General features: G+C 44.3%; 1 protein-coding gene across 3 annotated transcripts in view; it reads left to right on the top strand.

Moving 5' to 3' along the window:
- The window catches only part of TXNDC16 (thioredoxin domain containing 16), a 108,420-nt gene that overhangs the window by 4,530 nt on the left and 90,069 nt on the right, over positions 1 to 13,821 (top strand). For all 3 annotated transcript variants that reach the window (XM_040333837.1, XM_040333836.1, XM_040333835.1), the window contains 2 exons: positions 9,690 to 9,853; positions 12,311 to 12,393. In XM_040333837.1, the coding sequence (XP_040189771.1) occupies positions 9,700 to 9,853; positions 12,311 to 12,393 (237 nt within the window). In that variant the 5' untranslated portion in view covers positions 9,690 to 9,699. The remainder of the gene's footprint in view (positions 1 to 9,689; positions 9,854 to 12,310; positions 12,394 to 13,821) is intronic.

The raw sequence follows: 13,821 nt of genomic DNA, 5'->3' as shown, positions 1-13,821 counted from the left end.
TGTACATAAACAAAGGGAAAAGACATGGGTATAACTGCTCACCTAAAAACAGATCCGCCAATGGGGTACAGCAGGCAGGGCCAGGCAATCCCCACACAGTGACCAAGAAGGGACACATGTATGAAGGGACCTATTTGTCTAATATAAACCAATTGTGTATGAGCGCTGGAGCCAGACCTCAAGTAAACGGGGGGGGGGTTGTGGGAAGGGTGGAAGCACACGTGAACGTAAACCATGAAAAAAATGAGTGAAGGGGAATGCACTAAAAGATCATAACTGGAGTCCAGTTTTAACCACTTAAGCCCCGGACCATTTTGTTGCTAAATGACCGGGCCACGTTTTGCGATTCGGCACTGCGTCGCTAACTGACAATTGCGCGGTCGTGCGACGTGGCTCCCAAACAAAATTGACGACCTTTTTTCCCCACAAATATAGCTTTCTTTTGGTGGTATTTGATCACCTCTGCGTTTTTTATTTTTTGCGCTATAAACAAAAATAGAGCGATAATTGTGAAAAAAAATTAATATCTTTTACTTTTTGCGATAATAAATATCCCCCCAAAAAATATAAAAAAAAAATGTTTTTCCTCAGTTTAGGCCGATACGTATTCTTCTACATATTTTTGGTAAAAAACAAAAATCGCAATAAGCGTTTATTGATTGGTTTGCGCAAAATTTATAGCGTCTACAAAATAGGAGATAGTTTTATAGCATTTTTATTAATAATTGTTTTTTTACTAGTAATGGCGGCGATCTGCGATTTTTATCGTGACTGCGACATTATGACGGACACTTTTGACACATTTTTGGGACCATTGTCATTTTTACAGCGATCAGTGCTATAAAAATGGAAGGGGTTAACCACTAGGTGGCGCTGTAGGGGTTAAGTGTTCCCTAGGGAGTGATTCTTACTGTAGGGGGCGTGGCTTGCTGTGACACGTCACTGATCGTGTTCCCGAAGACAGGGAACACGATCAGTGACCGTGTCACTAGGCAGAACGGGGAGATGTTGTGTTTACACTAATATCTCCCGTTCTATCTCTCCGTGAGTCGATCGCGGGTATGCCCGCGGCCCACAACAACCACTTCTTAAAGGGAACGTACAGGTACGTCCTTTTGCCTGCCCGTGCCATGCTGCAGATGTATAGCTGCGGGCGGCAATCGGTTAAAGGACATTTAAAGTGAAAATATACTGAAAATAGACATTGCCAGGAGCAAAGATAGTATGTGCTATACCATGATAGAAGGACGGCTCTTTTATAGACACACAGCTCAGCATGAAAATGACATTAGCAAGTAAACACGCTGGAACAAAAACACACACTGGACCTCCTTGTTTTACGCAAGGAAAAAAATGCTGTTTTAAAAAAAGGCGAATTCTTTCAGTATAAAGCCGCCATTCTGCGTTGACATGGATTGACTTAATGTATGCAATGCAATAGGAATTCTGACGGTTTTTCAAGTTCACTTAGAGGTCTTGATTACAATCCAATCACAGATATTGTTTATTAAAGGGATTTTCTCTTCATACCTATTCTTGTTGGAAATAATAAAAACAGAACTCCAGGCTGATGGCTAAGTACACATTTGAAGGACAATTTCACTATTGACCTGATAATGAAATGTAAATAAAATAAAAAATCAGATTCATTACATACCGTATTTATCGGCGTATACCGCGCACTTTTTCCCATTAAAATCAGGGGAAAATCATGGGTGCGCGATATACGCCGATCCCGCTGTCTCTGACATTAGCCGAGCCGAGTGTACTACGCACTCGGCTAGGCTCGGCCACACTCGGCTCCGCCCGCAGCCACGCGAGAGGAGCCGAGTGCGCAGGAAATCCAGCTCTGCACAGCACGCCAAATTCAAACACACGACACTGCAACCCCGCAGACGGACACCCACAAGACTCAACGGACCCCACCACAGACAGACACCCACAAGGCTGGACGGACCCCGCGCAAGGCCGCCAATGGACGCCGTACAAGGCCGCCGATGGACGCCGGGCAAGACAGCAGACGAACACCGACAAGGCTGGACGGACCCCGCGCAAGGCCGCAGACGGACGCCGGACAAGGCCGCCGATGGACGCCGGGCAAGACAGCAGACGAACACCGACAAGGCTGGACGGACCCCGCGCAAGTCCGCAGATGGACGCCGGACAAGGCCGCCGATGGACGCCGGGCAAGACATCCAAAATGTAAGTTTTTTCCCTAAACTTCCCTTCTCAGCTTGGGGTGCGCACTATACGCTGGCGCGCGGTATACGCCGATAAATATGGTACCTTTTTTCAGATCCAGGGAGGTTGATTTACTAAAGGCAAATATACTGTGCACTTCAAGTGCATTTGCTCTAGATCTAAAGGGGACGTTCCGAAATGAGGGGAAGCTCTGCTGGTTTCTATCATCCAATCATGTGCAAGCAAAAATTATGTTTTTTATTTTACTTTTATTGATTGAGTATTCTTTGCAAAGTTAAGATTTATCTAATTTACTAAGCACTTTTGCCTTTAGTAAATCAACATGGGGGGGTTTATTTACTTGAATCCACTTGAAATTGCGATGAAAGTGGACATGAAAGTGGACATAAGAGTGGACATGAAAGGGGACATGCAAGCTTGCACATGATTGGATAATAAAATCAGCAGAGCTTCCCCTCATTTCAGATCTAGCCCTCCAGTGCAATTTCAAGTGGATTTTCCTTTAGTAAATAACCTCCTGGGTCTTTTTATGCTTCTCTGTGCATTGCAGGCAGATTATGACGGGTAGGAGTGGGGAAGTATTTGCTGGAACCCTTTTGCTGCCAAAGCCTTTTTTTGGGATTATTTTTTATTTTTATTTTTTTGCACGCATGTCCATTGCGTCTTTCAGGCCTCAAAACAAACCGTTTTAGACCCCCAAAACATTATATATTTTCTGAAAGCAGAGACCCGGGAGAAGAAAGTGGTAAAGCCTCATACACACGATCGGATATCTGATGGAAACCTATCCGATGGATTTTTTTCGTCTGATATCCGATGAAGCTGACTTTCATCAGTCGTGCCTACACACCATCTGTCAAAAATCCGACCGTGCCAAAACGCGGTGACGTAAAACACAATGACATGCTGAAAAAAATGAAGTTCAATGCTTCCGAGCATGCGTCGACTTGATTCTGAGCATGCGTGGATTTTTGACCGATGGAGTTCCATACAGACGATCTGATTTTTCTATGTTTTTTTTATCCATAGGAAAAATTTTAAACATTTTCTATTTTTTTTTACCAATGGAAATCAAACCGATGGGGCCCACACACGATCGGTTTGTCCGATGAAAACGGTCCATCGGTCTGTTTTCATCGGACAAACTGATCGTGTGTACAGGGCTTAATAGTTCCAATTTTTTTATGTCAAATAATATTGGCAAAACATTTAATGCATATTTTCAGTAAAAATATATACTCTGATGTTAATTTTAGAGCACACAAATGCAATATATTGTCGGATTGTGGTAAAAGATGAGGTTGCGTTGAGTAAATAGATACCCAACATGTCAAACCTTAAAATTGTCTGTGAAACGGCAACAAACTTTACTACATAATACTGTCCAACTGTCATTAGTTTAGAATTACTTTAATTCGATAGCCCGGTGATACACATATGTGTGGAGCAGTGCATTTTTCTTCACTGAAAGAAATGTTACCCCCAACATTTGATATTCCTGATATGTCCCGTCTATACCAAAACTTATCCTGTTTTCTTTGTATTGCTTCCCTTTGTGTGAAATCCCTGGTGTTTCTGTCAGTCCCTTCTGCTTTCCTATTAAAAACTGTCCACACTATGCGTGAGGGTACAGCAATTCCAACGTGGTTAGTTTTCTGTCTGTGCTGGGAGAACAGCCTGCCTGTCTTCCAATAATCAGACTTCTGCTGGCACGCCCTCTGGCCCCTGCACAGCCATTCACTGTTAAAGGGGAGCTCAACCCAAAAGTGGAACTTCCACTTATCTGATTCCTCCCCCCCTCCAGTGCCACATTTGGCACCTTTCGGGGGGGAGCGGATACCTGATTTTTACAGGTACCCTGTACCCACTTCCTGAAGATCTGGCCACGGCAATTACGTCAGCAGCTCCCTCCTTCTCCACCTTCCCCCTCCCTCCCCTGCCAGGTACCCTTACCCGCAATGGTGACGGCAGCACCCGACCAGCCGATGGAAACATCAGCTGTGGTGCTGGACTCCAGGACAGGTAAGTGTCTTAATGTTAAAATTCAGCAGCTACACACTTTTTTAATTTTAATTTACCGTATTTATCGGTGTATAACACGCACAGGCATATAACACGCATCCTAACTTTAAAGCGGGGGTTCACCCTTAGAGGGCACTTTTCCCCCTAGATTCCTGATCGTTTTGTCTAGGGGAATCGGCTATTTGTTTTAAAATATGAGCTGTACTTACCGTTTACGAGCTGCATCTTCTCCGTCGCTTCCGGGTATGGGCTGCGGGAATGGGCGTTCCTTCTTGATTGACAGTCTTCCGAGAGGCTTCCGACGGTCGCATCCATCGCGTCACGATTTTCCGAAAGAAGCCGAACGTCGGTGCGCAGGCGCAGTATAGAGCCGCACCGACGTTCGGCTTCTTTCGGCTACGAGTGACGCGATGGATGCGACCGTCGGAAGCCTCTCGGAAGACTGTCAATCAAGAAGGAACGCCCGCTCCCGAAGACCCATACCCGGAAGCGACGGAAGAAGATGCATCTCGAAAACGGGTAAGTACAGGTCATATTTTAATACAAATAGCCGATTCCCCTAGAGCGAACGAGCAGGAATCTAAGGGAAAAAAAAAAATTTAATAAATGGGTGAACTCCCGCTTTAAGAGGGAAGTTTCAGGAAAAAAACTTTCCACAGCCCCCTGCACAGTTTACCCTCTATTTTCAGGGTAAAAAAGTGAGTGTTATACGCCAATAAATACAGTAATTCATTTTTAAATTTTTAAGGGGTGGGCTTAAGATCAAGATCAATGTACTGCTCTTTTACCACCCCTAGTGCTCCTTATAAAGCAGAGAACAGAGGTATTTATAATTTTTATTTATTTTATATATATATTTATATATACACAAATGTTTTACCTTTCATTTATATTTTGAACTAAATGGATTGTTTTACAAGGTGACGGTTCACATATACTCTAACTTTGATTGCTATCACATGTTTTGTGTTACGGGTTCTCTTTAATGTTTCCCCTGCTTCCCACTGAATATAATGGACACACAGGTCATGCTCCATTAGCCTTTCCTCTGGACACAGTGCCCGGCGAAAATGACAGTTGAAACTATAACTGACATAACACACGTCACTGCCAGGTTCTTTCTAACAGAAATCAGCAAGCAAATGTTCGCTGGTCCCCCCCCCCCCTCCATCCCCACCCTTTACCCAGCAACACCAGTCATGCCGGTCCCAGGCTCGTGATTGTTAAGAGGAGCTCTGGGAACTTGGCATGTTCCTGATTTTGGTGGAAGCGATCCATCGGCTGTATTTCATCTGTTAGCCAACAGTCAGCTTGTAATATTTACATGGATTCCCGGCTGCTGTAGCAAAAGCCTCTGATTCTGCCGATGTAAGCCTTACATTGTCAGCAGTGAAAGCGTTAAAGGACAACTCCACTAAAAGTCATTCTTTAATACACATGCAAATTGTTTTACTGGCAAATAATTAAAAAATATAAAAAAAGGAAATTGTTTTTGATATGCAGGGCTTTAGGGAACTAAATGTGATTCAGTTTTGGGTTTACATCTGTCAGCTAGGAAAGTACCGATTTGGCAAAAGCTGAAAATATTTTAATAAAAAAAAAAAAAAATGATGTATGATATACAGTGCTTTTGAATGCTGAAGAGTCTGACGGAGGTTGTAGTGCTTCATTGGAGCGAAGATAGGAGACATGGGCCACTGGAGAGGGAAGTATAATGACTTGTTTTGCAGGGACTTTATTTAGGGGCAGATACTGTATAAAAGACACTAACTGCAGCTCTGCATTTATTAGTACATCATTAATTGTATATATCTTTTTTTAAACACTATGGCCCAGATTCACAGAGAGCGGGCGCACATTACTCCGCCGTAGCGCAAACAATGTACGCTACGCCAACGCAGCGCAGAGAGACAAGCATGGAATTCACCAAGCCAGTGCTCCCAACGCTGCGCTGGGTTTCGAAGGCGTACGCCGGCGTAAGTGATAGTGGGAGTGAGCCATGCAAATGAGGCGTGACCCCATGCAAATGATGGGTCGAGCGCCAGACAGATACCTATCACGAACTGTGCATGCGCCGAGACGTGGACGCATCCCCCTGCGCATGCTCACAACCACGTCGGAACAACTGCCTAAACTACGCCGGATCACTGCGTACGGCGTGAACGTAACCTACGCCCAGCCAGACACGTCCAACGTAAAATACGCCGGCTTGTGTTCCCTGGTGCAGACCTTTGCATGTCTGCTGCTGAGTTACACCTCTTTTATGGGGAATAACTACGCCAGCCGTACAACTTACGCGCACTGCGTCGGGCGCACGTATGTTCGTGAATCGCCGTATTTCACTCATTTGCATATTTGAATGGCTAATCAATGGGAGCGCCACAATGCGTCCAGCCTAAATGTGCGCAAGTTACGTCGGCGGGATGAAGCCTGTTTTTAGGCGCATCTTAGTTTGTGGGTTCAGCGCACAGATACGACGGCGCACAGTTGCACTTACGTAGGCGTATCTTGTTATACGTCGGCGTAATTGCTTTGTGAATCTGGGCCAAGAAGTGTAAGTATTTGAAGGTGACCTGGTATCTGTTGACCTGTACAACAGGGCTGGAGTGTGAGAGGAAGAAGCAGAGGAAGTAGCCAATCAGTTCATATACTTGCAAGAAGCTGATAGGAGGAGAGCAGAGTGACAGAGAGATGAGCGCTGTTTCTCTATTCAATATCCAGTCACAGGCCGAGGGCAGGTCCAGGATGACCTGGGCCCAGAGGAAGTGGATTGACATATATAACTAAAGACTTTTAATGGTATACTTAAAGTTTCAATAAACTCATATCATAAAAAATTCAATAAATGGTGTATTTCATGCTGCTCAAAATCACTCAGTCACTATGAGAGTTGTTTTCTGTATTATGCAAAAAAATCTGGTTCATCCTGCTACTCTCTATCTCCCCCTTCTGTTCATGTCCTCGCCCTGCCATGATTGAGGATTGGCCAGCCTCGCCGTGATCACGGATAGCCCCGCCCCACCACCGTACATGACCATTCACAGGGCACAGGGACACAGGAACATTAGGGGGACGGATCCGGCAGTGACACACACTGCCTGGCGTTCCCCTAAATTTATGCACCTGGCGCCGTCCATGCTACCCCACTGGCTCCGCCCTCTCCTTGTCCTCCGACTTCCGGGTATCGGATCAGGCATCGGGAGCATTTGTGCGAGTACAAGTACTCGCACAAATGCTCGGTATCGATACCGATACTAGTATCGGTATCGGGACAACCCTAATTAGAAATGTTATTTAATAGCAAAATATATTTGTACTTTATACTATACTATAAAAAAAATAGCTGTGAGCTGCTAAAGTGTTCGGGTTTGACTTGAAGAAAAGGTGGCAGCCCTAATTCCATGGTACCTTACTGCCTCGAAGCAGTGGTTCCTGTACTGGGTTCGCCTCCTTTCATCACCCCTGTAGTTCAGAAGGCAGGCTCTTTGAAATGTGTGACACAGCAGTGCCTACTTACAGACCACAGTGTCTACATGTCACAGAATTCAAGGAAGTAAATGTGTAGGGGATCTTCACAAAGTAAGTTTATAAACTGAAAGATTGCTCAGATTATTAGGAGGAGATTAGAAATCATTTTTTAAATCCAATGAGGGAATAACCGAGAATACACTGTAATTGTTAGGGTATTGTAAGGGGTTAGTTCGGTAGCGGGGTGTGTGACCTCCTGAGTGGGTTCACTACACACTGAATTATACAGAGAGGCAGCCGTGGGTGGTTGAAAAAACAAGGGTTATGGTTTATTCTTCCATATTGCTGGAAACAAGTGCAAGCATCCAAACAGCATAAACAAAACATAAAATAAACCCTGGCCACTTGGGCCGTCTACCTTCACACAACACAGGAACCTACCTATGGAGTCTGGCACAGCGTACTGCTGCGCGGACACTGCTGATCTTCCAGCAGAAAACAATAGTTTTTTAGATTTTCTTATCACACAGCAAAAATATCAACTACCACTTCACCTTCAGAAGTCTTCCTCAGCTCACTGCTCTCCTTAACTCAACAAGCCTCAGGATGCAGCATTCAGTAGTAATCCTCTGGACAACTTATAGAGGCCTTAATTTTCTCATTCTGAACAGCTGAAGCTATCCAACATCCTTAAACCTTTCTGGCTACCTCTGCAGCCGACACCCGATAGTAATTGGTGAATTTTCTAAACAAGGCAGAAATGTATCTCCCGTCTGTGACAACACCCCCAGATTTACCTGACTTCCTGTCACAATATATACACACTTTAACAGCCAATGGGGCAAATCCACTTTGCACTACAAGTGCAAACTACGGGCCAGATTCACAAAGAGATACGACGGTGTATCTACAGATACACCATCGTATCTCTGACTTACACTGGTCCTATCTATGCGCCTGATTCATAGAATCAGATATGCATAGATAGGGCTAAGATCTGACAGTGTCACACTGTGTTACACTGTCGGATCTATTTTTAAATTTAAAAATGGCGCCGGGGGCGTTCCCGCTGATTTACGATAAATAATATGTAAATCAGCGAGATACGCAAATTCACGAACGTACGCGGACCCGACGCAGTCTTCTTACGACGTTTCCGTAGCGGCATTCCCGTCGTATACTTACCCCTTCTTTTATCAGGCGCAGCCAATGTTAAGTATAGCCGGCGTTCCCGCGTCGAATTTGAATTTTTTAACGTCGTTTGCGTAAGTCGTTCTCGAATACGGACGGACGTCGTTTACGTAAGCGTCTAAACCACTGACGTCCTAGCGGCGTCAGTGGTTTAGATGCTTATGTAAACGACGCCGGGAAATTTCGCGGACGGCGCCTGCGCATTTAAATCGGCGCGGGAACACGCCTGATTTAAATAGTACACTCCCCTAGCCGCGGAATTTGAATTCCGCCGGGGGAGTTAGGATCCGCCGTCGCAAGTTTAGAGGTAAGTGGTTTGTGAATTACCCACTTGCCTCCTAAACTTGCGGGAGCGGATCTTAATTCACGTAGATCGAGCGGATCTATAGATCCGCTGCGCTACGTGAATCTGGCCCAATAAGTGTAAAGTGCACTTGAAATTGCACTGAAAGTGCACTTGGAAGTTCAGTCGCTGTAAATCTGAGGGGTAGATCTGAAATGAGGGGAAGCTCTGCTGATTTTATCATCCAATCACGTGCAAGCTAAAATGCTGTTTTTTATTTTCCTTGCACGCCCCCCTCACATCTACAGCGACTGCACTTCCGAGTGCACTTGTAGTTTGCACTTGTAGTTTGCACTTGTAGTGCAAAGTGGCCTTTCCTTTAGTAAATAACCCCCAATGTGTTACAGTATAGTAGTTTGGGCACCTTTGTATTGTTTGATAATAAAAAGGTATATTCTTGTACTTTCATTTCATTTTTATTATTGAAATAGATTTTTATAACGTTTTTTTCCTTGTTTCCTAGGTTCATCAAGATGCCCGGTGTTCCTGGACTTTTCCTGCTGCTCCTGTCAGTGAATATAGTTTTTCTGACTGCAGCAAAGGCAGTGTTACCTGAATTAAGCCCGGGCTCTTATGCCTCCAACCTGGCACCTGGAAAGAATTCACTGTTGTATTTCAGCAACACTGGTAAGAAATTGAAGAAAGCAGGCAGTGCTTCAGCTGCTGACATAGTGCAAGCGCTAGCATTCTTTAGCACAGCCCTTCTCAACCTTCAGGCTCCATTCACACCTAGGCAGACAAATTCACGGCGTTTTGTCGCCGCAAATCGCGGTACAAATAGCGGCCGGTATTGTCCGCCTAGATGTGCCCCAGATTGACCCCCTCTATGGAGATGCTTCCCATCTCCTAGCCGAACGCCGAAAGCCGCCTGAAAAAAAGGTCCGGGACCTTTTTTCAGGCGGCAGGCGTCCGGCGTTCAGCGTGGAGATGTGAACCATCTCCATAGAGGGACATGTGTTTTCGTCCCTCTGGCGGCAGCGGCGTAGCACTACAGGCGTAAAAACACCTAGGTGTGAATGGGGGCTCAGTGATCAGTAGAAGGATCATCTTGCATTAGGCGATCCCTGAAAAAAATGTCTCTTCAGAGAAGCCTATCCTGCCCCACCTAACAACTGTACTTTTATTTTCTCCATCAGCTCTTCTCCCGTAGTTCTCACCTTTTGCATCACTTGACCCCCCACCCTGCAAGGCCCTCTGATTCCTTCTGTATTGCAATGTATTGTGATTGTACTACCTGCCCTCATGCTGTAAAGCACTGCACAAGCTTTTGGTTCTCTATAAATCCTGTATAATAATAACATTGTTAGTCAATAGAAGAAGGGCCCTCTTACATTGGTGGTCAGTGAGAAAATGACCCTCTTACATTGTAGGTCAGTGGGAGAAGCCCCCCTTACATTGACAGCCAGTAGGAGAAGGACCCTCTTACATTGGTGGTCAGTGGAAGAAAGGCCATCTTACATAGATGATTAGTAGGAGAAGGCCCCTCTTATATTAGTGGTCAGTGGGAGAAGGATCCTCCTACATTGTTGGTCAGTGGAAGAAGGACCTATTTACATTGGTGGTCAGTGCTCAACGGACCCTCTTACATTGGTGGTCAGTGGTAGAATGACCCTTATGCTGCGTACACACGGTCGGAGTAAGGAAAAAGATGGGAGCTTTTCATCGGATATTCCGAGCGTGTGTATCCCCATCTGACTTTTTCCATCGGCTCCTAGTCGGTGCGCAGGCGCCGTATAGCGCCGTATAGAGCTGACTCGCAGGTCGGCTAGTTTCGGAAACTCGTGATGCGCCTTATCCGCCGGGGGGAAGTTTTTGTCAGGCACATCAATCATTTGGGCGAAGTCCCAGACGACATTGCGCCACTGCATAGGAACGCCTACTCCCGCGGGAGCTAGTACCCGGAAGCCAGGTGAAAAATAGCGATAATACCGTATGTACACCCCCCAAAAACAAACAAACAAACAGCATACTGTACATGTTTGAGGTATACAGAATCTAATGTTATATACTTGTTTTTTGGGTGAACCTCCACTTTAAGTGAATAAACCACCTCTAAAAAAGGAAACCAATGAAAAGCAATTAGCTAGCACATATATAGTAATTACGTATAATCAGAGAGTGAATAATAATCCAGATAAGCTTAAAAATCCAAAATAGTGAAAAAAAACTTTTAAATAATATCACAGTCCAGAAAAAATATATATATTCCTTAATCTTTGCAGGGAAAAAACTCCAATCACTGTGCTCCTTATAAAAGGTGCTCCACCACAATGTGTACAAAATGCACGCTTACCGAAACATCTATAATATATAGATATATATCTATATATTATATATATATGTGCTAGCACCTTGCTTTACATTGGTTTCCATTGCATTTGGGTGAACTGAATAAGTACTGCAAGCTGCATTTTTATGTAATGGAACACAATGTTACTCTGTAAAAAGAAATACAAAATGGTGCGAATGATCCTTACACGTTACTTAGCCTGCACTTAACATGAAAAATGTATCTGGTGCTAGGTCTACTCTAAGATCATTAGTAATGAGTGGGAACTATACCAGCTCCTCCTCCTGTCATTTACCGCTTTTTACATCTACACCATGCTGAGGAATTACAGTGACCACACAGTGCCCCTGGTTTCCTTTGGGGTTTTTCCCACACGTTGATGTGGCCACTATCAGTAGTAAGTGTTTTACAACATAAAGGGGGTTGCTTACGAAAGGCAAATCCACTTTGCACTACAAGTGCACTGCAAGTGCACCTCAAAGTGCACTTGGAAGTGCGGTCGCTGTAAATCTGAGGGGTAGATCTGAAATGAGGGGAAGCTCTGCTGACTATATCATTCAATCGTGTGCAAGCTAAAATGCTGTTTTTTATTTTCCTTGCATGTCCCCCTCAGATCTACAGCGACTGCACTTCTAAGTGCACTTTCAGTGTACTTGTAGTGCAAAGTGGATTTGCCGTTCGTAAATAACCCCCAAAGAGTTACATTTCAGCAGCTACACTTGGGATATGGTTTATTCTTAATTCAGCTGCCACGAGGGGAGTTTTCCTTTAAGTATTTGTGCATTTCATTTCAGAGTTTGCCAACAATGTCATTTTTCTGGAGGAATTACAAAAATCTGCTGGGGTTCTGAAGGACTATGGGATTTATGTTGCCAAGGTAAAGTCTTTAACAAAACATGCAAAATATTGCCAACAATTTAGACCTTTTTTTTGTTCTACCAAAAGGGGGTAAAAGGTACACATCAGAAAACCTTTATGTTGACAGACGCTACAAATATTCAAAGAAGTCCTGTACTGTGGAAGATTTGCCCAAAAAGGCAGGCAGAGGGCAAAAGAACCAGTTACTAGTATCTCCCTGCTACTGATCTATTCCCCATTACTGACCTAACATGGCTTGTTCTGCACTGTATTTCTGTGTGGAAGCAGCCATCTTGGTAGAGGCAGAGCTTTGCTTCCTCGTGTAAGAGCTACATCCTCCTCCTTTCCATGGTGGTAGGATGGCTGGAGGTGGAATATTCATAAAGTAGCAAGAGAGATGGAGGAAGCTCAGATCACCAGAATGAATGAAGCAGAAGCAGGTACATTATTGCACTACAGGATCTCAGGTACAACTTCCCCTCCAGCAAGGAGAACAGTGAACAGCACAGCAGTCACATGTAATGGGGTGCACTGTAAACTTCCAGGAGGATTTCAGACTAAAGGCAATTTTGTCAGGTTGTTGTTTAGAGACAATTTACGTTTATGTTTCTATGCTTCCACCTCTCCCTGTACTCTTCAGAGACTACAAGAGGCTGATACCAAGTTTATTTCAGGCACTTATACTGCTATATAATAAAACAAAAAAGCAGCGCATATATTATGCTATAACCACAAAGAAGTGCTAATCGTTATGCAACATACTAAACAGGGAAAATATCAATTGGAAAAAAAATGTCCAAAAAAATACACTGTGAAATGTATTAATTTGTTCACCTCAAGGTGAGTATAAGAAAAAAAAATAGTCTCAAACAATGGCTTCATGTGTGCTTGGAAAGGAATCCAGGAATAGCCAGGGTGACACCCGAAGAAAGATCCACACCAGAGGCTTACCAGAATGCCAGTGACCCCCTTATTCAGGGTGGTCAGAGCTCGCTCTATATAAGAACAACCATCAACACAGGTAAAGTAGGGATGTGTCCAGCAATCAAATGAGTTCTAACTCGCTCTCAGCAGACAGTGGCATGTATAAAGTAAGGCCTCGTACACACGATAGGTTAACCAGAGGACAACGGTCTGAAGGACCATTTTCATCGGTCAAAACCGATCGTGTGTGGGCCCCATAGGTTATTTAACCTTAGGTTAAAAAAAAGACAACTTGCTTTAAAATTAACCTATGGATTGGTAACCGATAGGTCAAAACCGATCGTTAGTAGGCACAACCATCGGTTAAAAATCCACGCATGCTCAGAATCAAGTCGACGCATGCTTGGAAGCATTGAACTTCGTTTTTTTCAGCACGTCGTTGTGTTTTACGTCACCGCGTTCTGACACGATCGGTTATTTAACCTATGGTGTGTAGGCGTGACAAACCATCAGTCAGCTTCAT

The sequence above is a fragment of the Rana temporaria genome, chromosome 13, assembly GCF_905171775.1.
Source record: "Rana temporaria chromosome 13, aRanTem1.1, whole genome shotgun sequence".
NCBI lineage: Eukaryota > Metazoa > Chordata > Amphibia > Anura > Ranidae > Rana > Rana temporaria.
The sequence above is the reverse complement of the archived record's forward strand: the minus strand, read 5'-3'. Positions and strand labels throughout refer to the sequence as shown.